This window comes from Cimex lectularius, unplaced genomic scaffold (genome assembly GCF_000648675.2).
Source record: "Cimex lectularius strain Harlan isolate CLEC.00 unplaced genomic scaffold, Clec_2.1 scaffold63, whole genome shotgun sequence".
Taxonomy (NCBI): Eukaryota; Metazoa; Arthropoda; class Insecta; order Hemiptera; family Cimicidae; genus Cimex; species Cimex lectularius.
The window spans coordinates 1,600,311-1,627,378 of record NW_019392694.1 but is presented as its reverse complement, the minus strand read 5'-3'; the positions used below and the strand labels follow the sequence as shown (position 1 = coordinate 1,627,378).

General features: G+C 32.9%; 4 protein-coding genes across 5 annotated transcripts; 3 read left to right on the top strand and 1 right to left on the bottom strand.

Annotated features, from left to right (window-relative positions):
* The first annotated feature begins 198 nt into the window (after positions 1-198).
* LOC106673975 (glutamate receptor 1) lies at positions 199-4,398 on the top strand. Its single transcript, XM_024225972.1, has 10 exons — positions 199-362; positions 1,338-1,527; positions 1,588-1,736; positions 1,807-2,029; positions 2,092-2,271; positions 2,330-2,616; positions 2,674-2,917; positions 3,196-3,368; positions 3,435-3,700; positions 3,910-4,398. Exons 1-10 carry the CDS (start codon positions 199-201, stop codon positions 4,350-4,352), a joined length of 2,319 nt encoding a protein of 772 aa, XP_024081740.1. The 3' UTR covers positions 4,353-4,398.
* Positions 4,399-4,733: 335 nt separating this feature from the next.
* Positions 4,734-7,065, top strand: LOC106674270 (mitochondrial ribonuclease P catalytic subunit). The gene is made up of 5 exons (XM_014406893.2): positions 4,734-5,797; positions 5,892-6,141; positions 6,342-6,478; positions 6,549-6,744; positions 6,811-7,065. Exons 1-5 carry the CDS (start codon positions 4,845-4,847, stop codon positions 6,946-6,948), a joined length of 1,674 nt encoding a protein of 557 aa, XP_014262379.1. The 5' UTR covers positions 4,734-4,844; the 3' UTR covers positions 6,949-7,065.
* Positions 7,066-8,716: 1,651 nt separating this feature from the next.
* LOC106674244 (peroxisomal acyl-coenzyme A oxidase 3-like) lies at positions 8,717-20,880 on the bottom strand. Of its 2 annotated transcripts, XM_014406862.2 has the most exons (16): positions 20,796-20,875; positions 15,302-15,352; positions 13,619-13,748; positions 12,747-12,905; positions 12,516-12,668; positions 12,315-12,462; positions 12,071-12,245; positions 11,894-12,009; positions 11,596-11,759; positions 11,412-11,531; positions 11,227-11,344; positions 10,933-11,166; positions 10,716-10,870; positions 10,522-10,651; positions 10,296-10,450; positions 8,717-8,903 (listed from the first exon to the last, which is right to left on the bottom strand). In XM_014406862.2, the coding sequence occupies exons 2-16, from the start codon at positions 15,310-15,312 to the stop codon at positions 8,799-8,801; spliced, it is 2,073 nt and encodes a 690-aa protein (XP_014262348.1). In that variant the 5' UTR covers positions 15,313-15,352; positions 20,796-20,875; the 3' UTR covers positions 8,717-8,798. The 2 variants fall into 2 exon arrangements, with proteins under 2 accessions (XP_014262348.1, XP_014262349.1); XM_014406863.2 differs by lacking the exon at positions 15,302-15,352 and having other exon boundaries at positions 20,796-20,880.
* A 331-nt stretch (positions 20,881-21,211) lies between these two features.
* LOC106674275 (replication factor C subunit 2) lies at positions 21,212-26,781 on the top strand. Its single transcript, XM_014406904.2, has 8 exons — positions 21,212-21,549; positions 25,433-25,544; positions 25,612-25,820; positions 25,874-26,069; positions 26,128-26,221; positions 26,281-26,396; positions 26,452-26,565; positions 26,627-26,781. Exons 1-8 carry the CDS (start codon positions 21,452-21,454, stop codon positions 26,726-26,728), a joined length of 1,041 nt encoding a protein of 346 aa, XP_014262390.1. The 5' UTR covers positions 21,212-21,451; the 3' UTR covers positions 26,729-26,781.
* The last annotated feature ends 287 nt before the right edge of the window (positions 26,782-27,068 follow it).

The following is a 27,068-nucleotide window of genomic DNA, read 5'->3' as shown; positions in this document are numbered from 1 at the left end:
GTCCCATCAGTTTGGGTTCAGGCTCACCAGTTTACCATTTATCAGTGCCACAGGGTGGTAGACATCATCACATCCTCCCTTGAATGGAAGGATTGCTGCTTGGAGGAATAATGATGAGAATCTTGAAGCAAGCTTTCAATTGACTGTGGAAGCCGGCCTTAAGATGGAAAATTGGAACAACCTTCTCCCCCATCTACTATGCCAAAATGGGTGACTGCAAGGCATCATCCTTGGTCCCATTCTGATTACACTGAAGATATTCCTATCAATCTCGATGCAGTACTCCCACACATTGTCCACTACTTGGGTCTTTACATCGACAAAAGACTCAGAGCCCCACCCTCAATCCAAAAGAACAGAATGTACAATATAAACTACTGAAACAGAAAGAAACCCTCACTTCAATACAAACGCTTCTTTTACACATCACTACTACAACCAAATGTGCTGAATTAAACCGTGGGGTTCAACCCCCAAGTAATCCAGTTACTCCAGTCCAAAATCTTTCAAACCATTGCCCAAGCTCCCTGTTTCATATCAAACCACATAGACCTTCGAATCCACAAGAAGTTGATACAGACTCTTCCATAAAACTGGACTCTCATCCCAACCCACTAGTCCGACACCTTTCCCGATAGTCTAATAAGACATCTAAAGCCCACTAGTCTTGCGATCCCTCCCTAGAGAGGAAAGTGAATAGCATAGGTGTATGTATGATATTGTATTCGTTCTGTTAATAAAGAAAATTTCATACTGCAGCATATTGTTCAACAACCAACAGTACAAGTGATATAACTGTAGAGTAAAGTAGCAAAAAATTGTAAATATTATTTTTAAAAAATGTAGAATTCATAATGCAATAACAAAATGAAACAATATAGTACTTATATTTAATATGATAAATCATTTTATACATAATCTGAAGAGTTGTGATCAACTGACATCCTCAGTTTTTCATTTATTAATTTTAATTTTTCCATAATTACAAGTAGTTGAATATGATTTTATTGTAAAAAGAAAAAACATGGTAGTAAACTAGGTGCCATTGAATTATTAACTAGGATAAAATTAAGTCCAGAGAAGTAAGCAATTCCCCTGATTGGGCTCATTCACTTCTCTTGAAAAAGTCAATTCAGGAAGGAACATGCAAATGCCACTCAGCCATTCCAGTATCATTCAGTGATAAAATAATGGGTAAAGCGGTCACTGTGATTTTTGTCATCAATCTCACTTTCATTTTTGTGTTTTGTAATAATATAAATAATAATACAAAGATGTGAGTAACTGTAATGTTTTTAACTATTGAAAAAAAAACTTAAAATTTTTCTCCTATTCAGGATATCAGAAAAACTGTACCTAAGAATGAAAGAGTACAGTGCTGATGATGATTTTCCATGGCTATTGACAGATATAGGTGAAAAATTAAAGTATCAGCTTAATTGTCTCACGATCGTATCAGATAATTACTACAATGATGCTTTCAGGAAAGGATTTTTTGATGTTTTTAAGAAAATACCTATTTTAAAAGTATGTTGTGTAAGTCATGCAAGTTCATGGCGTTTATAAAATCTGATATAAAATTTTTAGATACTAATCAAAGATCATGAAGATCTGCTTTCTCCAAATTTTAAAACTTTGGCAGCATTATTACAAGCCAGAAAGAAAAGTTGTAATGTGTATGTAATACTGATTGCCAACGGAGACCAAGTGTCGAGATTTCTTCGATTTGGAGATAGGTGATTTATACGCACAGGCTGGTTATAATCGTACATGAAATCTTTTAACACGTTTCTTTGTTTAATTTAGGCATCGTGTGTTAGACACGAGGGCAAAGTACGTAATGCTTTATGATTCAAGGCTTTTCAGACCTGAAGTGCAATATCTTTGGAAAAAAATTGTAAACGTTATTTTTCTGAAAAAATACACAGACAGCCGAAGGTACGATATAAGTACGGTACCTTTTCCAGAGAAAATGGAGGGGAATTACCTGACAAAAAGAATTGTCAGTTGGAAAATGGGCAAATTTCAGGTGACTTAGAGATCGAAATAACAAAAATAATACACAGAAAATAAATATTTGATATTTTTCAGTACAATAAAAATCTTTTTCAAGAAAAATCTTCCGATTTGAGTAATGAAAATTTGCGAGTGGCTGTGTTAGAACATATGCCATCTGTAGTCAAAAAGCCATTTAATTGTGACTCTGCCAAAGAGTATTTAATATCTGGGACAGATAAGAAGTTGATGAAATATGATGGTCTAGAAATCCAAGTAAATATATGTAATCGTATCTATAAAACTTATTTTATAATAATGACTGAAAATTCAGATATTAAGAAGTTTGTCTGAAGCGATGAATTTCAATGTGACAATATATGAACCTGCCAATGCAGGAGTTGAGGCATGGGGTACGAAACAACTCAATGGCACTTATTCTGGCCTGCTTGGTGAAGTTACATCAGGACGAGCAGACATAGTTCTAGGAAATTTTGTCTATACACCTTACAACTTGCAACTGATGGATCTAAGTAGGCCTTACATTACACAATGTTTTACATTCATCACGCCTGAATCAACAACAGATAATTCATGGAAGACGTTGATTCTTCCATTTAGGTAAAATTCAATTTACCAAGGACAAAATAGAAATAAATTATTGTACTGTTTTTTTAGACTTAATATGTGGCTAGCTATTATTTTGACATTGTTCATCTGCAGCATTATCCTTTTTGGGCTGGCTAAATTTCAAGATTTCTTTGAGTTGAACCGTCAAGGGAGGACAGCTCAGGGCAACAGTTTTTGGAGAGATCTTATATTATTGTGGAATGACAGAAATATTAATGTTGTCCAAGTTAGAAGCTCATTTACAGCCTTGAGAGATGACGATGGATCAGAAGGCCTTTATTTATTTGACCAAGTAATAATAAAAATTTAAAAAAAGTGTTAATTTTGTAAAATTTAAATTGTGAGATGATTGACCTGAAACTTGGTAATTAATCATACGAAATCACCACTGAGCATGGAAGAAAACAGGCCAAAACATTAAGGCTAGACAGATCCAAAGGGTCAGAAATGACCAATCTACATATTTCCTTTTGGTTAAAATGCTCTTAACATTATTCCTTTATAATTTATTTAAATATAAAGTTTATGGATAATTAAGATATGTATTAAATGTATTATTATTTAAATTAGATGGACAGTAGCCTTCTCAATGCGTACAGTATGCTTCTACTTGTTTCTTTACCTAAGATGCCTTCAGGATGGTCATTAAGAATGATGACTGGCTGGTGGTGGATTTATTGCTTACTCGTGACTGTTGCTTACAGATCCAGCATGACTGCTATATTGGCAAAACCAGCTCAGAAGTAACACTTTATGGAAATATACAAAATGAAATTTTTTCACTCAATTTTTTTTTTTTTTAATTCAAGGGTAACGATCGACACCCTTGAAGAGCTAGCCGAAAGCCCAATAGGCTGTGGTGGTTGGGGAGAACAAAATAAAGAATTTTTCACAACATCTCTGGACATTGCTGGCCAGAAAGTGGGGAAAAAATTTGAAGTTATGTATGACCCGGATGAAGCGATTTCAAAAGTTGCAGACGGAGATTTTGCATATTACGAAAACATTTACTTTCTCCACCACGCAAAAGTAAAGGAAAAGCTAATTGAACTCTCGATGAAAAATGATACTGAAGGTAATTAGTTAATAAAATTAATATAAATTAACATTCTCATTTTAAACTTTATTCTTGTTGAATATTTATGATTTAAATCAAATGTAATAAAACCACATTTGATTGTGTAATATAAAACTTAGATCATATTCTTATTTTGCATTATTTGGACTACTTTAAATGTAAAATTCATTAAATATTTTTTTTACAATAATATTGTCATAATTTAGGTAATGTGAACTCTACATCAAGCGCAGGGATGGACAAAGACCTTCATATAATGGGAGATTGTGTAATCAACATGCCCATTTCGCTCGGTCTTCAGAAAAATTCACCCATCAAACCCAAAGTGGACGTGTTCCTCCAGCGCGTTGTTGAGGCTGGTTTAGTCAAAAAGTGGCTCCGAGATATGATGATAGAAGCCGCAGTGGCCGAGGCCGCGTTGAACAAAGTCGAAATAAAGGCTTTGATGGACTGGAAAAAGTTTTATGGCGCGCTTGTCGCCTTGTTGGCTGGCTACGTCTTGGCGATTCTTGTGCTCACGGCAGAAAATATCTACTGGTATAGAGTTGTAGTTCGCAACCCATTCTTTGACAAGTACTCAAAAGGATTGTATTATTCAAGAAAAAAGGTGGTGAAAAAAGAAATAAAACCATTTAATTTTGTAAGATAAGATGTTTAGCTTGTAAGAACAAAAACTAAGGTTTTCTTTCGTAATTTTATTGTATTATTGATCATGTCAAAATCCAAAATATTAAAATATGTAATAATATTCTTTAACATCCTCCATCAACTTAAATTCTTTAACAGTTTTCTATTTTATAGTGTTTTATTGTATTTTCAACATGTGTAACTTATTAATAAATTTCTGTGTATTTTGACCATACCATAATATTTTTATTAAACAATAATTATAATATTTTTATTAAACCATAATTAATTTTATCGTTAAAATAAATTTACCAAATGAACAAAAGCCCTCATTTATATTAATAAGCTCTTGAACCTGTCTCTTCCTCAGAAGTTACTCAATTTGGAAATAGATAGCAGCACCAGCACCATGAGCACGTGGGTAAGGTTGAAAAAGGATAGGTGTTCTCTTATTGAATGATACCAGTATTTGAGTATTTTATTCGCCGGATTTTTGAAAAGTGCAAGTGATTTGATGTCTTTTATTCAGGGCCAGAGGTTTTGCAAGTACATTGGCAACTTGACCGTTCTCATAAGCAGAAATGCCCAAACCAAAGTATTCAAACAGATAAAGTCTCATAATTTCCAATACCACACTTCATCTTTGCTATCCCAAAATGTTAATCCTAAGGAAAAAAGTAATAGATATGATCATAGGGGTACCTGGCATCAGCAGGAAGACACCAGGAGTTATGATAAGTATGATCAGGAGAGCATGATTCAAGAAGCAATTAGGGAGAAACGACTTAATACGATAGATCAAATTGAAGAGTTGATGTCCCTCGTCGTCACAAAAGGCCATTACATTACTAAACAAAATTTTAACTCACACTTCTTATCAGTATGTGGCGCTGAGAAAGTTTTTGAAGTTGGAAAACTGCTGTTTGATCATATATATCAAAGCAACAAAGATGTAAACATTGGGGTGGCGAATAAATTTTTAAGATTGTGCTACAGCTGCAGGGAAAAGTGCACAGAAGAGGAACACAATGTTATATACGAAATTTATAAAAACCTTTTGGAAAGATACGAAGTATTGGACAGTAACACTTGTGAGAACGTCATATTAGGCCTGTCGATAACTGACAAATGGAGGGAGATCGCAGATGTATTCAAATTATGCCGTTTGACCGTTCCTCCAAGTCAGAAGATGTATTCAGCGTTTATTACTGCTGCATTGAGAAATGATGATGACAACTTAGCATGGGAATTAATGGACGAGGCCATGGTAGACAACAGGAAACCAACTATTGAAGTTTACGAGGCGTTCCTTAAAGAAAACAGAATGGAAAGGCTGGATGAGATAGTGCACTGGCTTGAAAAATACAATGAGCACATACACATCGAATTAGCCAATTTGCTCATGAGGAGACACACCGAGTTGACTGGAGATAGAAAACAATCAAGCCTCACATCTGTAACACCCGAGTAAGTTTTATTGTTTCGCCATTTTTACATATTTTTCAGAAATGTAGACAATTGTCAAACTTTAAACATATATATATTTTTTTTTGTCTTTTAGAGGAAAGTGCAGAAAATGCCTCAAATATTTAAAGAACGTGGAACTGACTCAAGAAGAATTTGATAGCCTGAGGGAAGCGTTTTTGAACCCTGTTCTTATCGGGAATGACATTTTTTTAAAAACTAAACCCCAAGAATTACAAAAATACCATAAGTTTTTGGACAACATGGGAATAGTTGATGTTGTACTTGATGGGCTAAACATTGCATATGGTAGCAATAAGTATGGCACACAATCATATTCAGAATTGGTAATAAATTATATTTGTACTGTAACAAAAAATAATGAGATGATATGATTAACAGAGATTAATTATAGCTAAATGGAGATTTCCAAAAAAATAAGATTTGTAGCAAAATGGTAGAGATTATTTGTTGATCATGCCTAAAACTAAATTTTAAAAATTGAATAAATATAAATATTCTGGTTTTAACATTGCTTTCTTTTTAGCTGAGAAATGTCGTGCAGCATTTTGTTAGAAAAAATAAAAAAATAATAGTTCTTGGGAGAAGGCATATGCTGAAATGGCCAGCCCAGCAAATAAATTACATCAGGTCCCATACTGGATTATTTCTGATTGATAATAAGTAATGTATCTTTTTTAACTAGCTATAACATTGAATATAGTAGTCATTGAGTTCTAAATTAATTTTGTAGTTCTGCTGATGACCCGTATTTACTACATGCAGCAATGCACTCTGGAATAGGAACGAATTTCGTATCGAAAGATCAGATGAGAAGTCATAAGTTTTTGTTGAAAGACAAAAGGCTGAAATATATTTTTTCTAAATGGCAACAAAAACACCAGATTTATATAAACCATGTAACAGATGATGGTCGAGTTTACACACGGGTATATATCTATTTGTCCTTTTATTTATTATTGCATTTCATTTTTTTTTAACTTTTGTTTATTCAGAAACCACCGCCTTATTTGATGGAAGTCCATATGAGTGAAGATGAAGGTTCATGGCATTTGCCGATAATCGAAGATACTCCAGGTGCCAACCCACTTCAGCAGGTGTTTAATACCACTTGGCTTTGTCTTAAGCGTTAATATAGTTAATAGTTGATCTAGCAAACATGTAGAAAACACTTAAGCAATTTTTAATTTTGTAAATAGCAACTATACATCGGTATAATATACTTCAAAATACAAAGTGATAATTTTCTACTTTTCTGTTTGTTCTGTTAAAATTTATCTCAACGGTCTTCACCATCCTGATTTAATAACTCACTAAAATTAATTAATTAAAACAGGATTTATTGTTAAACATTATATTTAAATATACCACACTGTTCATACAATTAATTGACTAATTGGGGGGGGGGTCATCAGTCCCAACAGGTAAGGCGTTTATAAGGTGTTCATCACTAAGGTAACGGTCCTGGATTCGAATCCAGTCGCCCTGAATTCAAACCCGGCATACAATTTTTTTTTTTTTTTCAAAACACTTGCACCCTGATGGTTCAACTTGAAGTTGAAATACCATCATTAAAACAAACTGACTAATTAAAAAAAAAAATCTTGCTGTAAAAACTTCAACAATGAAACTTTAAAAATGAAATAATACAAATCAAAAATTGCCTGAAGGCAAACCTAGCTTTATCAATGAAATATAGAGATATTTAATAAGATCATGTTGTTAAAACCCCATCTAAAATCATTTCTAAGTTAAAATTATTATTCTAGTAAATAATTCAGTACAAAATTGCAAAAAAGATTGAGAAATTTCTATGTGTAATGACAAAATTTAAGAAAGTACCATTATCTGCAAAACAATCATCATAAATATGCACCCCAGCTCGACGATAAGACCACTTGCTATAATAGCGGTTCTGGGTTTAAATACCGGCATAACCCATGCAATTTTAATTAAGAATAATTTGAAGAAAAAAAAATTGTAAACTGGTTTGCCCCCTGGTCCATTGGGTAGTTGGATGTGCTCATACTTAAATTTTAATTGGTAGTAAACAAATGGTCACCCAGATGCGTTTTGGCTTCTTGTCTTCAATGGTAGGTACGATAATGATTGACAGAGATATAAGTATGGTTAAGCCCCTATACATCCACCACTGAAGATGACAGACCCAAATGATTGGAAATGACCAAACTACCCTGTCACCACACAGTCCTCAAGAGGAAATCTCTCAAGTAGTTACACATTTAGAAAGAGGCTTTTGTTTTGTAAACTAACATTAAACAATGATAACTTATTTAGTTATCATTTATTTAACTAAAATAGTAATTATAAAGGTTAATAAGTATATGACAAAGAAAAAGTTTTAGTTTTGATTTGATGTATTGAAGTTGTTTCCTCACTTTGCTCTGTTAAATTGAATTGTTATACATTAACACCACAGTTGTTAAACTACAAAAAAACTATTAATTTATGTCAATTTTCAATAATATATGACAATTAAAATAAAAAGTAGATGATTCTTAGAGATGCAATCTACATTTCAATTAGGCTGATTTTTGTTGTTTTGAAGTGCATATTTGCACTATAAAAACCTAAAATTAAATTATTTATATCAATGCTGTATGAACAAAGAAATTGTTACAACAGGGCTAAATAGGATGATTTAAAGATATGCATACTGCTTTGTACCGGTGAAGAAGGAAGGAAGTGAAGAAGGACATTTTGCTGGAAGTTCCTAATGGAAAATGGTACTACATCTCTAAAAAAAACTCCAAATAATGAAAAATTTATAATAAATATAAGTTGTTAAAAATGGGTCTAAACCCAAAATGTCCAAATAAATGTTTAATTAAGTAAAGAATTTAATTAAAACACACAAAAAAATTATAAAAATATATATTATAAATTATACAAATTTACAACTATTTACTGCAAAAATATACTTAAATTATCTATTTTAATTTGCATTAGGTATTTTCAAGTTTTACAACTTAGATTGCATTTCTCCATTAACAATGCTCTCCCACCACGAAGGCCTACTGAAAGTATCTGGGCTCGAATACAAACATGATTTCAAGTGTTCGTAAACCTAAAATAAATAAATTTGTAAATTAAAAAAAAACATTACATGGAATAAAGCTAATGTTAAAAACAAGTAAACTTTGTAACATGTAACTTTAACTACACTTAGCAAAAAAAAAAAAAAACATTGAACATAAAAATAAATTATTTAATTTAAAAGTTTTCATAATAACTTTGAATATGCTAATCGAGAGGTATAAAAGTTTGTGAACACATAGGTTCAGTTCACTGTCTTCAGTTTGATTCTTTGTTCACTTTGTACAATATTATGTAATGCTGAAAACAGACCACCAGAAAAATTAAAAACCATTCAAAACATGCCATTCTTAAAGAAGTGACCACCAACCCATCAACAAATGCTTCCAAAATTTTGCTGTTTGAAACAGTAATTCCGTTACACCCAAGTATAAAATACTATTAAAAAACAAGGCATGAATGGAGAGAGGCAGACCCAGAAAAAAGCCCCATATAAGCATGAAAAACAGGGAAAAGCTCCTCCAATTTGCTAAAGTGCAATTAAGTATGCCTGATGTGAGGGAGGGGTACTTATTTTCACCGATGAAAGAAAATGTAATGTCTCAAGGTGCGATGGCAGAAAGAAAGTGAGGTGTAAGCCAGAAGAATATTTAAAATTAAAGAATGCTACTGATAGTTAAACATGGGGAGATAGAGTGCTTGTTAGGAGCTGTATGGGCTGAAGAGGAGTTAGCGATTTACGCATAATCAATGGGCTTATGTCATACATTGATGTTCTAAAACATAATTTGGCGTCGGGGTTACCGTGATCGCTAAAACTGAATTTAATGTAAAGCACTATTAAATTGGGAATAGAAAGGACTTTCTATCTCTAGCTTAGTGGTAATAAAAAGAAGGGGTAGACCTAGAGATTACTGAGATAAATTTCAGTAAATAAACAAATGAAAAATAATTCAGATACTTGTTTTTGCTTGAAACGTCTAACTCTATAATGTATATTATTGTTTAATTTCTACATATTGAATATTATTACATGTTATAGGGTTTTTGTTGTTGATTAAAGTTTATAGTTGCAGTACATTGAGTTGTTATTTAATTTAACCCATTATTATTTTAATTTAAAAGATTTGCTTTTATCCCACTGAAGTGTTCAGAGGCTGCTTTTGCTGAGTGTATATTCCAAATCAGCCCAACATACAAGTAGAAAAAGCTTTAATTTGATTGTCATCTATAATACTGGTATGCTCTTTCTTGCTGATGGCTGTCAGATGAATTTCAACAGTTTGGTGTTTCTCTATTGTTCATATTTACAAACATTAGTTTCTCCCTGACCAACTACTGAATGCTAAATGCCATAACATGACTGATAGACAAAACAAGTGAGAATTTGTATGCCATGACGATTTATCTTACATGTACTTACATTGCCATCAGAATGTCCCAGTGGAGAGTTTAAAAAAAAGTCAGGAATTGAAATAGCGTCGACAAGGGAGACGGCATCCTTTTTCAAATCTAAGCACAATCTGCGTATGCCTTCTTGTAAAAACTCCAATGGTGTTTTGCTATTAAAATATCCCCCTACCAAAAAAAAAAAAAAAAAATTAATCAATAGAACCATGTAAATGTTGGTTAAATTGCAAATATAATGCCTTCAAAAAATATGCTGGCATGTTTCTCAAGATTCCAAGAGCCATAAAGAGAAGCTAGTTTTGACAGAACTTCCTTTTCAGCCATTGTCTGTTCATTTACAAATTCAACAAACTTGTTAAGAACCGCATGCTGAAAATTTTAAAACTGTTAAAATTTAATTTATAAAATTTCATAAAAAACAAACTATATTTACTTCACTATAAACAATTCCTAATGTACGCCCAGCATATACTTGTATGTTGTTCCTGAGAGAAAATTGGTCAAGGCCTTGCTTTATATGTTTATCGTTAATATCATTTGTCTTGATCAGTAAATAACACACCAGCCACTTATACATATTTAATAGATCTAGAAATTAATTTATTTTAATATATTGTTGGGAATAAATAAGTTTCTGAATAGATAATTACTTTCAGGATTAAGGATAGCTTCAACAGTATCGTTAGAACATCTTTGTTTAATGATGTTTTTCCAATTTGCCATGAACGATATCGTATTCATCGGTGTGTTCCATACACCCGGATTGTTTCTCTGAGCCCACAGTTGTAAAAGCCAATTTGTAGTTTGTTGTATCAGCACGTTGTTGTCCCCTTCGTATGTTAAGTTAGCATCGTTGTCATTTCTTAAATCAACAAAACCAGCAACTGTTGAAGAAAAATCATTAATTTGTATGATAAATTTCCTTTTTGTGTGTTTACTTTTACCTTTTAAATAACCATGGCCTCCACAGGCTTCTCGGCATTCCTGGATACCGTCTCTTGCAGCCCAACCGAAAATGGGCTTAACACCGCTAGACAATGCATGAATTTCAGGTCCCGAATTCTTGGGAAAATATAAAAATGTATTAATTTAGTCCAAAGTAATAAAATTTAAAAAAAGTCTAACTAACTTCCACGATTTCCTGTTTCATCATCATATTTATTGTCAACTGTACAAAATAGCTATAAAAATAATCGGCAAAGTATTTCATAACATATGCTGTTGCTAGATATGGGAATAGACGCCATTGCTGAAAGTAGGTAAAAATTATTTCTGAGTTTTTTTAAAATGCCAATTTGTTTTTGTATAAATACCAAAAGGGGATACTCTATAATCGGAAGCTCTTCTTTCTCAGTAGGGCCAAACTGTTTTCTAACAGCTGCATATCTAACTGCAATAATAATTGCTTTCGTTAAATACACATTGCAAATCTGTGAAATTGTTACTCTTCCTGCTGACAACGCACCAAGGGAAGCACCTGAAAAATAAAAAAACATTGATTAAAAAGGCAGAAATAATATAAAAAAAATTAACTAAATTTAATTTCTGCTACATTAAAGTTTGACATTCATTTATACAAAACAAATTTATCCTAGTTTTTAACCTCATCACCTAATCTTTTTTTAGGGTCTTTGAATGGGGTAATATATTTTCCTTCAGGGGTGACATCACCAGTTTTATTAAGCAGGTTTTCTTTTGGTATCCTATAGTTTGAGAATAGAATAAACCTGCAAAATAAAATGAAAATAAAATATGATTAAAACACAAATGCGTATATTTTGAACAGACCCGTTGTCTATTCCATTAAGGCCTGCTTTTTCTCCCAAATCCCCAACAACAATGCCGTTAAAAGCTTGGAGTGTTTTAACATCCCTTATCGGCACTATAAAAGCATGAAGCCCACAGTCAGTACCATCTGAGAGTATTAATTTAGCAAAAAGTATCGTATGTGTAGCAGTCTTTCCTGAAAATGCATAAAAAATAATTATTTTTCAAATTATTTATGGTGCTTTTTTCTTTTTCTTGTTCTTGCCTAAATTTCCGACCCAACATTTAGCCGCTTCGAAATCTGGTGTGTTTAAAACAAATTCTTGCGATTTAGGATCGAAAGTCGCCGTCGTCCTCATAGCTTTTGTATTCGTCCCATGCGAGATTTCTGTCAATGAAAAACAGCCAATCCACTGAAATAAAAGTCAATAACAAATTTGGACTTAAATTCATAATGAAGAAATACCTCTGTATCTTTTCTGTTCAGTTCAAAATATATTTCCATGTGTTTTTCTTTCCCTAGGCCTAAAATGGCATTCTGTACGAAGCCATATGCTAGGGCAAGTTTTATATTAGTTGAAGGACAATATTGAAGTATCACATTACTAAACGCCATTATCTAGAAAAAATATTTGTTAAATATTGAATTGAATCAAAATGGACTAATAAATTTGAAAATGTATATTTTTGTTTATACCTTATTTGGGTTTTGTATCATTTCCTCAAATGGAAGAAGATCCCACTGTTTCAATTTTTTCATTCTAAGAGTTGCAATGTGCTTCATTTCATCGACAGACAAACTCTTGTTGGTCCTTTGGAAGAGAGAATCATTTTGAATTTTATCCCAGCAGTGCATCTAGCCACATATACATATTCTGAATGTAAATATTAATCCATATTTTTTATTTTGTCCTAATTGACTAAAGTAATTATTTAAATTTATTTATAATTTTTATGTAGTGTACTGAAATGAAAAATTAGTATATAACTTGGGAGAAAGTGGTGGCCAACTAGTTAAGGCGACACCATGGCTTTTTTCATTTAGAATACCATGAAGAAAAAAATTGTAATGTGGGACTCCTCATCTGCAACACTCAATATTGGACATTAAGCTGGGACATGTATTATTTTGCTTTTGATGTATTAAATTGTGTTGAGGTCTGCTAAGTGATAAACTGGTAACTTGATCACCTTAACCTGGTCTACCTGCTCACCAAGGATTTCAGTGCCTGATCAGGGATATAAGAAGGGTGAAGCTCCTTCTATTTATGCAAATTGCTTATGTCAAATGTGAATGAAACATACCATTAACTGATAAAGAAATATCAAAACTGCTCTGTTAAGAAACAACCTGTGAAAATGGACTAGGGTGATCTAGCATGACCAAGCTACTTTAATATTTCAAAAATAAATTAATATATAATCACAATAAAAATCGAAGTACCAAATCAACATTTATTACGTAAAGGATATTGAAAAAATTATCTTATAATAATTTTAAGTTAAATTTTGACAAAAGTGAATAGTTATTTGGTGTAGTAATATTAAGAGAAATAATTTTATTTTCACCTTGAATTTCAGCAGGTCTTCCTTTTCCATGATAACTCTCATCTTCTTCCAGTCGAACGTTGCCAGCTGTCTGTACTTTTCGAGAGGACCGCCTTTTGGCAGGTCAGCGATGAACTTGGTTGTCATGACTCTGGGCAAGAGAGGAAATTAATAAGAAAATAAAGATTGTTCCAACAATATAAATGACGAAGGGATTTTGTTATCAATCCAATCGACAGTTGATCTTTATTTTGGAGATAATGGAATCAGATTAAAAAGCAAAACAAAATGTGCCCGGGGCAAAGCAAACTCCCAAATGTTCCCACTTCAGATGTACAAGGTGAATTGGCATACATCAGAGAAAAAAATAACAAATGGATTGTCATTTTGCCCACAGAATGTATTTCCATGCGATTACAATGCAAATAATTGAATTAGGTTCTCTGAACAACATTGATAGATTCCTAAGTAATGATTTTTAAATTATTTTTTTTTATTACGATTGCACTAAATTTTTGTATACCTCTTTGGGAATTCTATCAAATAAATGAATACTTAAACAATTTATTTAAATAACATATTTAAATTAATTTATTACAAAACTACTTGTAAAGAATCAATAAAAGTTTTTGCAAGAGTACAAATTTGAATTAATAAAAAAGGTCTTTGCGCATATTTAATGCTTATTACGTGGATAATTAAATTGCCAAATGTAATAATTTTCAATTGAACTAGATACTTTAGAAAATGATTTATTTATTATTATTAAAGTATTATTTAAAAATTAATATTCATTAAAGAAATAGTAATTAGTGGTTAATGCATAATATTGGTACTAATGTGTGGTAATTAGTGACCGTTAGTCCACGATTATTCAGAAATCGTGAGATGCGGTCTGGTGTGTTGTAGGTTTCGGAAAAAAACATTTTCTTTATCATGCAACGTTTCGATCTTTATTGAGATCATCTTCAGGGCCTGAGATTTACAAACATTGTTTAAATTTAACAAATACATGTAGGATGCAGAAAAAAAGTGAATTTATACAAAAAAAATTATTTGTATATATTTTTAGAAATACTTTGATTGAATATAAAAAATATTTTTTGCAAGTAATGCGGTCGGGTGTGTCATCTCACGATATCTGAATTACTATCGATTAACGGTCACTAATCTCTACACAAAATATTTTTTGCATTGTATAAATTCATTTTGTCACATCCTACATGTATTTGTATAATTTAAACAATGTTTGTAAATCTCAGGCCCTGAAGATGATCTCAATAAAGATCGAAACGTTGGCACGATAAAGAAAATGTTTTTCTGAAACCTACATCACACCAGACTGCATCTCATGATTTCCGAATAATCATTAATACCAATATAAAAATAGCAAAATTTTATGTGCATTAGTATTAAGAAAAAATTAAAAATCTCACTTGTCTTTTTTCCACCTGTTTTAACAATGTATTGGCCAGACATGTTTCAGCATAAAATAATTACTTATATGGACAATCATGGATGATTGAACTTCAGGTAAAGTTGAACCATTAAATATTATGTCCCATAAATTAATTATAACAGTTTTACTCTGACCAGTCATCACAATTATGCACAAAATCAAAACAAACTGTATTATTGCTAAATGTATAATTTGTTATTTCAATGGCAGTTATTTTATTTTAAATATTTACAATATTTTTTTACCTAGTGACCATTTTTTTGATGATTTATTATTGGCTATTGGACCGTATATATCTGGAACAAAAATCCCCTAATGATACATAAAAACATAACATAAATTTCAAAATAACAGACACAGCATTATAAGAATCTAATATCACCTTCAACCTATTAAGAATAAGTCATGCGTGGTTGACCACGCCAAAGCCTGCACACATGACCCACTTAACTGAAGGGTGCCATCCCATAGTTCCATACAGAGTCTGTAGGAATGCCACCCGATATGAAAATTGGGCTTGAGCGTGGCAGCATGTTCTGATTTTACTGAATGAATTTATTAGTGTGAATGTGTAGTGTGAGAGGGTGGAATATTGATTACCCATTGACGCTCCATTAGAATGGTTATATAATGTGCAATAAGATGTAATAATGAATATCAAATACTCCATACCCTAATTGAGTAAGTAAACAGGAAAGAATGTATTTAAGAGTGAGTGGGTTTGAATTTAGGAACTGATTTCGTTAGGGGCTGGAATGTTGATAACTCCTGGATGGTTTAACACTAAAGTCTGACTCTGGACTGTCAACAACCAAGGTAGGTGATTCTTAAGGCTTGCCCATAATTATTGTCAATTACACAAAAGCTGGAAATCCAGTGATAGTTCTGTTCACGTATTTATGTACATTCAGAATTGAGCTTATATAAGTCAGTATAACTGTCTAATAGTTGAATCAGCACCTTGAGGAGTTGAACCTCAAAGTAATATGATGTCCAGGATATTCAGATATGATTTTAATCTCGAGTAAAATTTTAAGAAACCAAGGTTGGTAAGTAATTGTACCTTGGTTAGAGTCCAAGGTACAATTACTGTAATTCTTGTTCAGTAATAGCAATCATAGCAATATTCCAAAGAAAAACAAAATAAATTTCAGTAGATAAAAGCATTCAGCTGGGTAAAACTTTGTTTTGTTGTTGTTCCGGTGTACCTGAATTGTAATCATTGGGAAAATGACTTTTATTTGCTGTACAATGTCTTAAATGTTAACAATAACTTAAACTCTGTTTGATTGGAGATTTCAATGCAAGAGTGGGTGAGTTGCAAAAAATTTCAACTGAATTTGTACCTGGTAAATATAGAAAAATTATGTAGAACATCTAAAGACAAGGTAATAAACCATAATGGTAAAAAATTAATGGACATGCTAAATGATTTTAATTTAATAATACTTAATGGCCAAACAAGCCAAGATATAGTGGGAGAGTTAACTTTTTTTAAATAAAAATGGAAGTTCGGTAATCGACTTTTGTTGCGTTCAGGTTGAATTTATACGGTTCATTCACTCCTTTTTTATAGACACCCAAATATTCTCCGATCATATGCCCATAGTACTATCGTTGCAAAGTGATTACAGTAAAAAGAATGACCCAGTACATTTACCGCGTTACCCGAAATTGATATGGCGTGATGGTGATAAATGTAATTACCAGAAGAAATTAAAAAATTTGCTTGACTCTTCTTATTTTGGGACAGAAAGTATAGACTCCAAAATTACTTTTACCAATGAATTGATAAAACAGGCCGGTAATTACAACCCCAACCCGAAATATGGCTTTAGAACTCCTAGAAAACAATGGTTTGACAAAGATTGCGACAAATCTAGAACTGCATCTCAGAAAGTGTTAAAAAGATATTAAAAATCTAATGACTCAAATGATAAAATCGATTACATAGAGTGCAACAAATTTAAAAAACTGTGTAAAATAAAGAAAGAAAAATGTATCAGTGATCTAATATGTACAATACATAAAAGTAGAGACAGTAAAGAGTTCTGGGATGCTGTTAACAGATTCAAAAAACAAAAGTTTATGGTCGCTAATATGATTGAAATGGAAGTATGGCAAAATCACTTCAAATCGCTGTACCACTCACCAACTGAGACGAAATTTCAATATGCCCTGCCGTATGCTACAAATGACTTTTTGGACAAACCCTTTGAGTTGGGAGAACTTGAGGTCGTTTTAAGAAAAGCAAAGAATGGTAAGTCCCCAGGCATAGACTGTATCCCGTATGAGTTTTACAAAAATGCCCCCCCCCCCCCGAACGTACTAGATGAATTATTAAGCTGTTTTAATACTATGTTTGAATTGGCAAAGGTTCCCAAAGCATTTAAAGATTCGTTAATCTTTCCTCTGTTAAAAAAGGGGACAAAAATAACATCAATAATTATTGAGGCATAACATTCATTAATGTAGTGTACAAGTTGTACACAGGGCTCATCTTGGGAAGATTGAAATATTGGTCGTCAGGGAATCCTAAAAGAATTTCAGGCTGGATTTCGATCAGGCTACTCCACACTAGACAACCTATTCACTTTGAAAAGTCTCGTCGAACTGAACCTGGCAAAAAATAAACAGAAAGCTTTCTTTGTGGATCTGTCCTCTGCATTCGACAGAGTCAATAGACACTCCCTCCTGTACAAATTAGGAAATCTGGGCATTTCGTATAAAATGATACGTGCCATAGAAGAGTTGATGTCTGGAACGATGGGTTTGGTGTAGTGTAGGGAAGGTAGAAGTGCGAATTTTGAAATAACAACTGGTGTAAAGCAGGTATGCCTACTAAGCCCCCTACTATTCTCGCTCTTCCTAAATGATTCGGAAGAATTTTTGGACGGTGGTGGAGTACAAGTTGGAAAAAAGAGGATTAATGTTCTTGCTTATGCAGACGACATTGTCCTCTTAGCGACACGTCCCAACTCAGTGCAGAGAATGATAAACAGGCTCAACGATTATATGGATATGTGGGATTTACAAGTGAATCTAAGAGAATCCAAAATCATGACATTTAGGAATGTAGGAAGACCGACCAGAAGTGAGAAATGGTCTATGGGAGGAAATGATATTGAGGTGGTAAATGAATACATCTACTTTTAAAACCTGTACGCATTGGGCTGGAACGACTTAGCTGTTGACAGCCCCTGGAGCCTTCAGTAAGACCAAGGTCCGCCACGAACTGCCAAAACCCACAAATAGGTCTCATGGCTTGTCACAAGAAGTCTTTTTTTTTTACTTTGCCCTACATACATTCAGACAATGTCATTTTGTAGGTGACATCTCGCACCACCCCAACGATCCGTGCCAACCGACCTGGGCCTCCTTCAAAGGGCACTACCTCATATACTTCTCATTTGGGTATCCACCTAATTTCAGCAGCATTAGGAGGATGCGGATAAAAACCTACATGGCAACAGATGTCCCTGGAAAAGTCCACATCCTCCCCACTTCTCGGGGACCATTTGCCCATTGCATGTGGATCCCCTCCCTGGAGACAACCTAAGCCAGCCAACCCAGCACCCCCGGAATGACCCAGGCTTCTCACATCTTAATTAATTATTGGTAAATAAATAATTAATAAATTACTAATGTAAATATATAAATACTACTGTATAAGTAGCAATGTACATCATTAATTAGACAGATATTGCATTAATTAATTGGTAATTAAGCCTTAAATTTATTTTTATTTAAAAACTCAATGTTTTAAACACCACTTCATTTTCAGAACCTATTAGACTTCAATTTTAATTAAAGGGCTTCTCTACCTCTTGTATCTAAAGATTCATTCAAACATAGCATTTCTCGCTTCTTCATACTTCGGACAGTCAAACAAAATATGTTGCATTGTCTTGGATTCATTGCATGTTTCAAAATTTGGAGAGAGTCTTATACGAATTCTGTTTTGATAAGCCCCACATGTGCAGTGATTTGACCTAATTCTGATAATCAAAGAAAAAAAACGCCTTGCTCGCCTCATTGCAAAAATCTATGAAATGGGACGGGGTTCAGGGATGAAAGCCTTAAAAAAAGAACCTGCCTTATTGTAGTTGTACCACTTTTTCCATTCCAGTTTTTTTTTTTACAGTTTTTTCGTTAGTACCCTCTTTATATCAGATTTGGATATTTTGACATTCTGGACTTTCCCACTCAATGTAGCTTCTTTTGCAAACTTATCAACAACTTCGTTATGCACCACTCCACAGTGACTGTGACCTTGACTCCAACCAAATGTTACTTTCTTATTTTTAGATCTAGGTCATATGTTATGCCCTATTTCTGTCACCAGGTAGTCATATTTAGCCTTAGGAGAGAAATTATGGATTTGAGAAACTGAGCTTTTGCAATATGTCAATATTCAAAACTCAGTTCCTTCTATTGTGGCAATATAATAGAAGGCTTTTAAAAGAGCTTACATTTCTGTGCAAAATATAGTTGTAAAATGTGCTCTCCATCATTGAGGGAAGCATAATTTTACTACAGAATTGCTTAGTAGGATCATAAATGGCACATCCGACACTTATTATCGAACCATAGTTCCATACCTACCATCGTAGCCATAGTTCAATTGTATGATGAGCAGAGTTGAGCTTATATTAATCAGTAAAATCCATCAAATTACATGGAATACAAAGAAAAACCATGCTTAACACAAGCAGAGAAGTCTCTAGGAAAATTAAAACTTAATAATTAAGGTTTTTAGTTGAGATGAAAAAAAGTCAATGGTACGAGAGGGATTCGAACCCACTACCTTCAGCTAGATACACCGCTGCTCTACCACCTGAGCTATCGTGACCTCGATCCACTCGGACATCAACTCCCCATCTCAACCCCACCTTATGAGTTTGAAAAATGGCAAAAGGGGCAATTTCAGCGTTGCAGTCAAGAAACTTTTATAATTCTGGGATTTCTTCTTGCTTAAAGTTGATGGTGGGTGTCGGTGAACACATGTTGAACTGGGTCTATCTGCTCGTGAGTTGTTAGTCAAACACGTTTTGCCTTTGCACCATCTTCAGTGAGGAACTAGTAGTTCAACATTTGTTCCCTCACATACTTGAGAAGTTTTGGATGGATTGCCTGTCCACACTGAGAGTACATTTTACTTTGCCTTTTATTCTAAAAATGTAATACGCATTCTAATTCTGCATAAATAATTTGGTCAATTTTGTGGTCTTCCAGCAATGGTATTTACCTGTGTTTCCCTAAATTTTTGTATGTACTGAAACCCACCGGAAGATGACAGTTTCCGCCAAATCTTTCTGAGTACCAACAGTCTTTCAAGACATAAGATCCCATGCCAAGGTAAAAATCCTATGTATAATTTGCATATTTTTTTAAGAAGCCGACATAATAAACTAAAAGCTGTTTATATGAAGAAAGCTTTCACCTTTCAGCCATTACAACCCATAACTTTCAAAATGCAGTCTGATCTGAGAAACGCTATTACTATGTCGTTCAAAAGCTTCATGCTGAAGACACCAAACCACATTATGACTTTTTACACATCACCACTATTACATACCAGACTTTTAAAATAAATAGGGTCATGCTTTGTAGAATTACAGAAAAGCAAAAAGATTAATACAATTTTTTTTCCTACTGGTATTCTAAATATGACACCGACTAAACTTATTTAGTTGATTTTATTTTCAAGCTTTTTAATATTTAAAAATAGCAACGTACCAAGGTAAAATTAAATTTGCTTTTATTACTGGTGTATTATTGCTAATTCATCTTACAAAACGTTTTAACCTTGACAATAATGTCATTCTAAATTCCTTATCATATGATGTCAACATCGAGATTATCAGCACTTCAAGTCGATAATGTTCATGCGTGTTTGAATTTATATTTTTTCTTTTCTTTTTTAATATTATAATTTTAATTGTTTTTACATTTTTGTACAAATTGCTTTGGTAAATTGACACGCTTCCTGTCTTAGATTTTTTTTTCCTTTCTTGTATTATTTATTTATGTTCCCGCCATATGTAAATGTTTACAGGTGGTACATCGAACATACCAATTTCGAAAAAGTATTGTTATTTAAATAAGCAATAATTATTCATGCACTGTTTGCACGGCTGTTTTAGTCGATATAATAGTATTATCTAAGTTTGTTTTTTAAATAATAGTTTAAAATTAAAATCACCGCACTGCCAATTAAAACTTGGTACGTTTTGAAGTTTTTGATTATAATGCTAATACTGGTACATCGATAGTGTTTATCGTGATGCATTGGACGCCTCGTGTTTGTTGCTTTGTACTGTTATTCTCCGATCTTTCATCCTAGCATTTTCGGTTTTTTTGGATTTTGACTTTAATAAATCTTCTTTTCTAAAATGAAACTGGACAAAGCTGAAGAAATGGACTGTGAAATCACGTCTGTGCCCGGACCGTCGGTTTCCAAAACGGACTCGAAGACCAAATCAGCTCCCTGGTAAATTAAAAGCCGGTCAATTATTGAAATATTTAATTATTTAAGACATTTGTATCTTTTTTATTTAAACGATTAAACAGATATATTGATAAAAACCCAAGACCTTATACTAATTATTCTATCGTTGTGAATGCAGTACCAATTTTTCTGATCAGTCCAACTTTTCTTTAACATACACTCAGTAAAAAAGTCTCTGAATATCTTCAGGGAAATAGAAACAAATCTAACCTGCTGTTTAATTTTTTTTAAGTTGTACCAGTTTTAAGGTTCAAATTTGTTTGGATGATGGTTTTAAGTGATATAGATTTGGCTAGAATCATAGCTTTGTTGAAGAGGTAGAAATCAAGCATATGTGGCCAGAGTGCTTAACATTCCTAGGACAACTGTCCGAAGGGTTTTTCATTGATACCAAGATACTGGATAATACTCAAGAGGCCATGGATCTAATCGCCATCGTGTCATGTCTGATAGATGATGGTTTTATTGTTTCAAATGTACTCTGTAATCAACATTGTACCACTGTTGAGATCTATCAACGACTTCAACAAGTTAGAAATGTTAATGTCAGTTTACCCACTGCAAGGTGAAGAATCTCAGAAGTTGGATTACTTTCGAAAAGTCAGAACTTTTGAAAGATTATTAAGAAATCGTGAGATGCGGTCTGGTGGTCTCACGATTTCTGAATAATTATCGATTAACGGTCACTAATCACCACACACTTTTGAAAGACTTGGTTTCACAAGAAATCACATCAATTGGGTTAAAATCTTGCTTTCAGATAGTCAAGGTTTTGTTTGAGGTCTTCTGACAGCCGAGAGAGAGTTTGGAGAAGAACAGGAGGGCGATAAATCCCTGCAACATTTTCACTCAGAGAAGCTAAGGAGGTGGTGGTGTTATGGCTTGGGTATGCATTTCTATGGCAGGTCGCACAAACTTGATCCTCATTGATGGCTCTTATAGCAATGCAATACATTGAAGATGTGTTATTAGAAGTTGTTCCTTATATGCCACTAATTGGCGACTGTTTTATTTTTAAGCACAGCTAGGATCATTGTGACTACATGAAACAGGCTTTAGTTCTATACTTGGAGTGGCCAGGATGTAGTTGTGAGTTAAACCCTATCAAACGCCTTTGGTACAAGTTGTCAAAGAGGGTCGCCTAGTGATGCCAGAGAATTTACAGAAATTAAGAATAGCCCTATTGATGAGTATGAAAAGATTCTACAGCACTACATACAAAGCATCATAAAATCCATGTCTAATGCATTTGGTGATCAATGCAAAAAGAGGAAATACCGACCCCGTATGAACTGAATATTTTTTTCATTGTTTCCTTAGCAACATTTTTGGAAAAATTATTTTACTCAGTTTAATTTTTATTTAATTTTTTACTTAGCTATATCTTTTATTTTTCTTTAAAAATATCTGATAAACAATAAAAATAAAAAAATAGGGTAGCCACTTTTTTCCTCTTTGCAGTAATGGGCTAAATTGATTAATAATACTGCATGTCTTGCAACTATAAACTTTATGTGTGGTATTTAGTGACCGTTAATTAATGGTTATTTGGAGATTGGTTACCAGACTACATCTCACGATATCTAAATATTATAAACTTTATTCAACAACAAACACCAAATTACATGTAATAGTATTCAATATATAGAAATTAAACAAAACCTGTACAAGGTGATTCACTACTCATATAACATAGGTTGTCAGGTACTTCTTCACCTCAAATACAACGAAGAAGTTTGTGAAGTTTGTGTGAGAACTGATTCTCGACCTTTCACAGGTATTGTTTTTTTTACTCTACGGTTTTTGTCATAAATCTCCTCGTAGATCTTGAACTATTCATTTTTGGGTTTAAAAAAAAAAAAAGGAAAGAGTGTTAAATTTCTTTTAAGACAGCACCTCCAGGCATCTACCAACAACACCCCATTCTATGTATTAAAAACAAGTTTTAAAAATTGAAACAAAATAAATTTTGTCCCGAACAAAAAGTAGATTAACTCCACTATTTTGCACCATCATTGCTTTTTTCCCATTTAGCATAAAATTGCTGCTTAGTTCGATGTAATTAAAATTTTTATCTCAACTAAAAACTTTAATTAATTGTAATATATTAATTGGTCAAGCGGACCACGAAATTAGTTAGTGTAATTAAAAAAAGTGTATACCGCTAGAAAGCTTATAAAAACGAAGTTATGAAAATTACCAAGCTCTACTGTGAATTTTGCCCGTGGCTTGCAAATTGAGTTTTTTTACAAATTTTAAATTTAGTTGTTTTTGAAAGATTTTTTTTTTCTGTGAGTAGATTTATGACAAAAACCGTAATAATTGGATTGAGTCTGTGAAAGTGTTGAGAATTGTACCATGGTTCTTACGAATGTTTTTGTTGCACTTGAGGCGTAGAAGCACCTGACTTTGTTGTACGAGTAGTGAATCACCCTGTATATAGAGTTAAATATTTTAAAAAAAGTTTGAACACATAATTTATTTGTTTATTTACTGACATTTATTTAAATTTTATCTCAGTGAACTGTTTGTCCTGGTTTTCATTTGCCACATCCATTTGCCCCCCCTAGTTTTTTGCCACATCCGGCGAAGTATTAGTCCGCTCCTGTAAAATCTCTTCTTTTAGATGGTTTTTGATTTAAATTTAAATTTTTTTTTAGGTACTTTTCAAATAATCCCACAAGTGGTCAATAGGGTTTAAATCAGGTGATTGGGGTGGTGTCTTTAGCAGGCTTGGTACATTATATAGTAACCATTCTTGAGTTTTCCGAGTCGTGTTTAGAATCATCTTGCTAGAAATAGGAAGTTCTTTCTAAACCAAATTTAATAGTGATTTTTTTTTAAATTTTGTTTTAGAACATCAATATATGACATTGTATAAGATGTATTTGTCCATTAGCCCATTGATTATGTGTAAATTACCAACTCCTCGTCAGTAGTGTATTCTTTAATTTTAAGTGTTCCCCTGGCTTACATCTCACTTCTTTTTTCCATTGCATCCTGATACATTAAATTTTCTTTCATCAGTGAAAATAAAGTCTCCCAAAATGCATCAGGCTTTCTTAAATGCTCTTTAACAAACTGGAGGCGCTATTCCCTGTTTTTCTTGCTTATATGGGGCTTCTTTCTGGGATTGCCTCTCTCCGTTCATGCCTTTCTTTTAATAGTATTTTGTACTGGGGTGTAACTGAAGTATAATCCTGTTATAAAAAACCTACAATTTCGAGGGAACTTGTTGGTGGGTTGGTGGTCGTCACTCTTTGAGAATGACACACTTTTTGTGGATGTTTAATTTTGGCTGGCCTAAATGCCTTCTGTTTTCAGCATTATAGTATATTTCCTTTTTCACAAAATGATTTCTTTCTTTATACAATTTAACAATTACTTCCCAAGTGGACCACCATATTGAATACTAATTTCTTACTAACTAAGCAAAACATGATTGCTATTAAGATAATATTGCACAAAGTAAACAAAGAAGACAGTGATCTTTGGAAAAGAAAAGTGTTTGCCTAGGTGTTCTGAAACTTTTTTTGCCTCTCGATTGACATATTCAAAGTTATTATTAAAACTTATAACCTTCAAATGAAAATTTTTTAATGTTCAAAAGCCTTTAAATAATGTATTAAGATTTACAAAAATAATGTTTTTATATTTAATGACTTTGGAGAAATTTGTAGTTCATATTTGGGGCAAACCAGTAGATGTTTAGAGACTTTACTTACGCATTTATTTATTTTGAAATATTGATCGTTTATAGTTTAAGTTTCTATAGTTATTTACTGTTTTAATGGCTTTGAATTGGTCAATAGAAAAAGTCCAGAGAAAAGTTGTTTTTGTTAAAAATATTAGTATTTATTCACAGGATTGAGAAGTACCGCCCACAAAAGTTTGAAGATATTGTTGGAAATGAAGATTTAGTCTCGAGGCTTGGGGTGTTTGCAAAAAATGGAAACACTCCTAATATAATTATCGCTGTTAGTACTTAAATTCTTTATAAATTATTTTTATAAGATTATTTATTTTTTGTATTTTCTTATTTAGGGTCCTCCAGGGGTTGGTAAAACTACGACTATACTCTGCCTTGCTCGAGCTTTGTTGGGGCCGTCGATGAAAGAAGCTGTTCTAGAACTAAATGCCTCCAACGACCGTGGGATTGACACAGTCAGGAACAAAATTAAAATGTTTGCACAGCAAAAGGTCACATTGCCTCCTGGTCGCCATAAAATTGTTATTTTGGATGAAGCAGACAGGTACAAAAAAGATTACAAATCCTGTGACTGTTTATTTAACTATTTGACTTTAGCATGACTGACGGTGCTCAGCAGGCTCTGAGGAGGACGATGGAAATTTACAGCAGTACGACTAGATTCGCACTAGCATGCAATAATAGCGAGAAAATCATCGAACCAATTCAGTCACGTTGCGCCATGCTTAGATATGAAAAATTGAAAGATTCCCAAATCCTGGCGAAATTATTGGAAATATGTGACGCTGAATCTGTAAGTTTAAATTAGTCTTGGATATTTAAAATTACACTCTTATCCGTTGTCGTTTTAGATTTCGCATACAGACGATGGGCTAGAAGCAGTTGTTTTTACAGCCCAAGGTGATATGAGACAAGCCCTCAACAACTTGCAATCTACGCACAATGGTATTGTAACTAATTTTAACACTCTGATTTAATATGTTAAAAGTTATAATTGATTGTAGGATTTGGTCATGTGAATAGTGAAAATGTCTTTAAAGTGTGCGATGAACCACATCCGTTGCTGGTTAAACAAATGTTGATGCACTGCGTATCCAGCGAAATTACAAAAGCTTACGAAGTAATTTCAACTACAGTTTGAACTTTCATAAAATGCTAATTTGTCAAACTTTCAGATCCTTAACCATCTTTGGAAACTGGGATACGCTTCGGAAGACATAATAGGAAATATATTCCGGGTGACTAAAAATCTGAACATCGAGGAATGCTTAAAATTAGAATTTTTACAGGTAAATTGATAAGTTTAACAATATAATTTGACTTTTTTCTACAATGTGCTTTAACTTGCAGGAAATTGGTCTCACACATCTTAAAATTGTCAAGGGAGTCAGTTCTCTCCTCCAGTTGAGCGCTCTGTTAGCAAAACTGTGTAAACTAAGCAAACCAAAATAATCTTTGTAACTTATTTTCAATTTTGTACATAAATAGTTTTTAACTGATTCTAATTTTTGTTTTAAATGATTTTTTTTTTCTTCTTATCTTTACCATTCAACAAAAAAATTTATAAAGTGGTATCTTGAGATACGAGTTTAATTCATTCTGACAGAGCTCATAAGTCAAAATGCTTCTCTCAAATCAATTTTCTCTGTTGAAATTAATTAAAAATGAGATTAATTTAACTCACAAAACAACTTTTTTTAAATAATGTATTTATAATGAACAAATATTGTATACAAAAAAATAAAACCAAATACCTAAGAACATACGTTTGCCGTAAATAAAGAACGTAAAT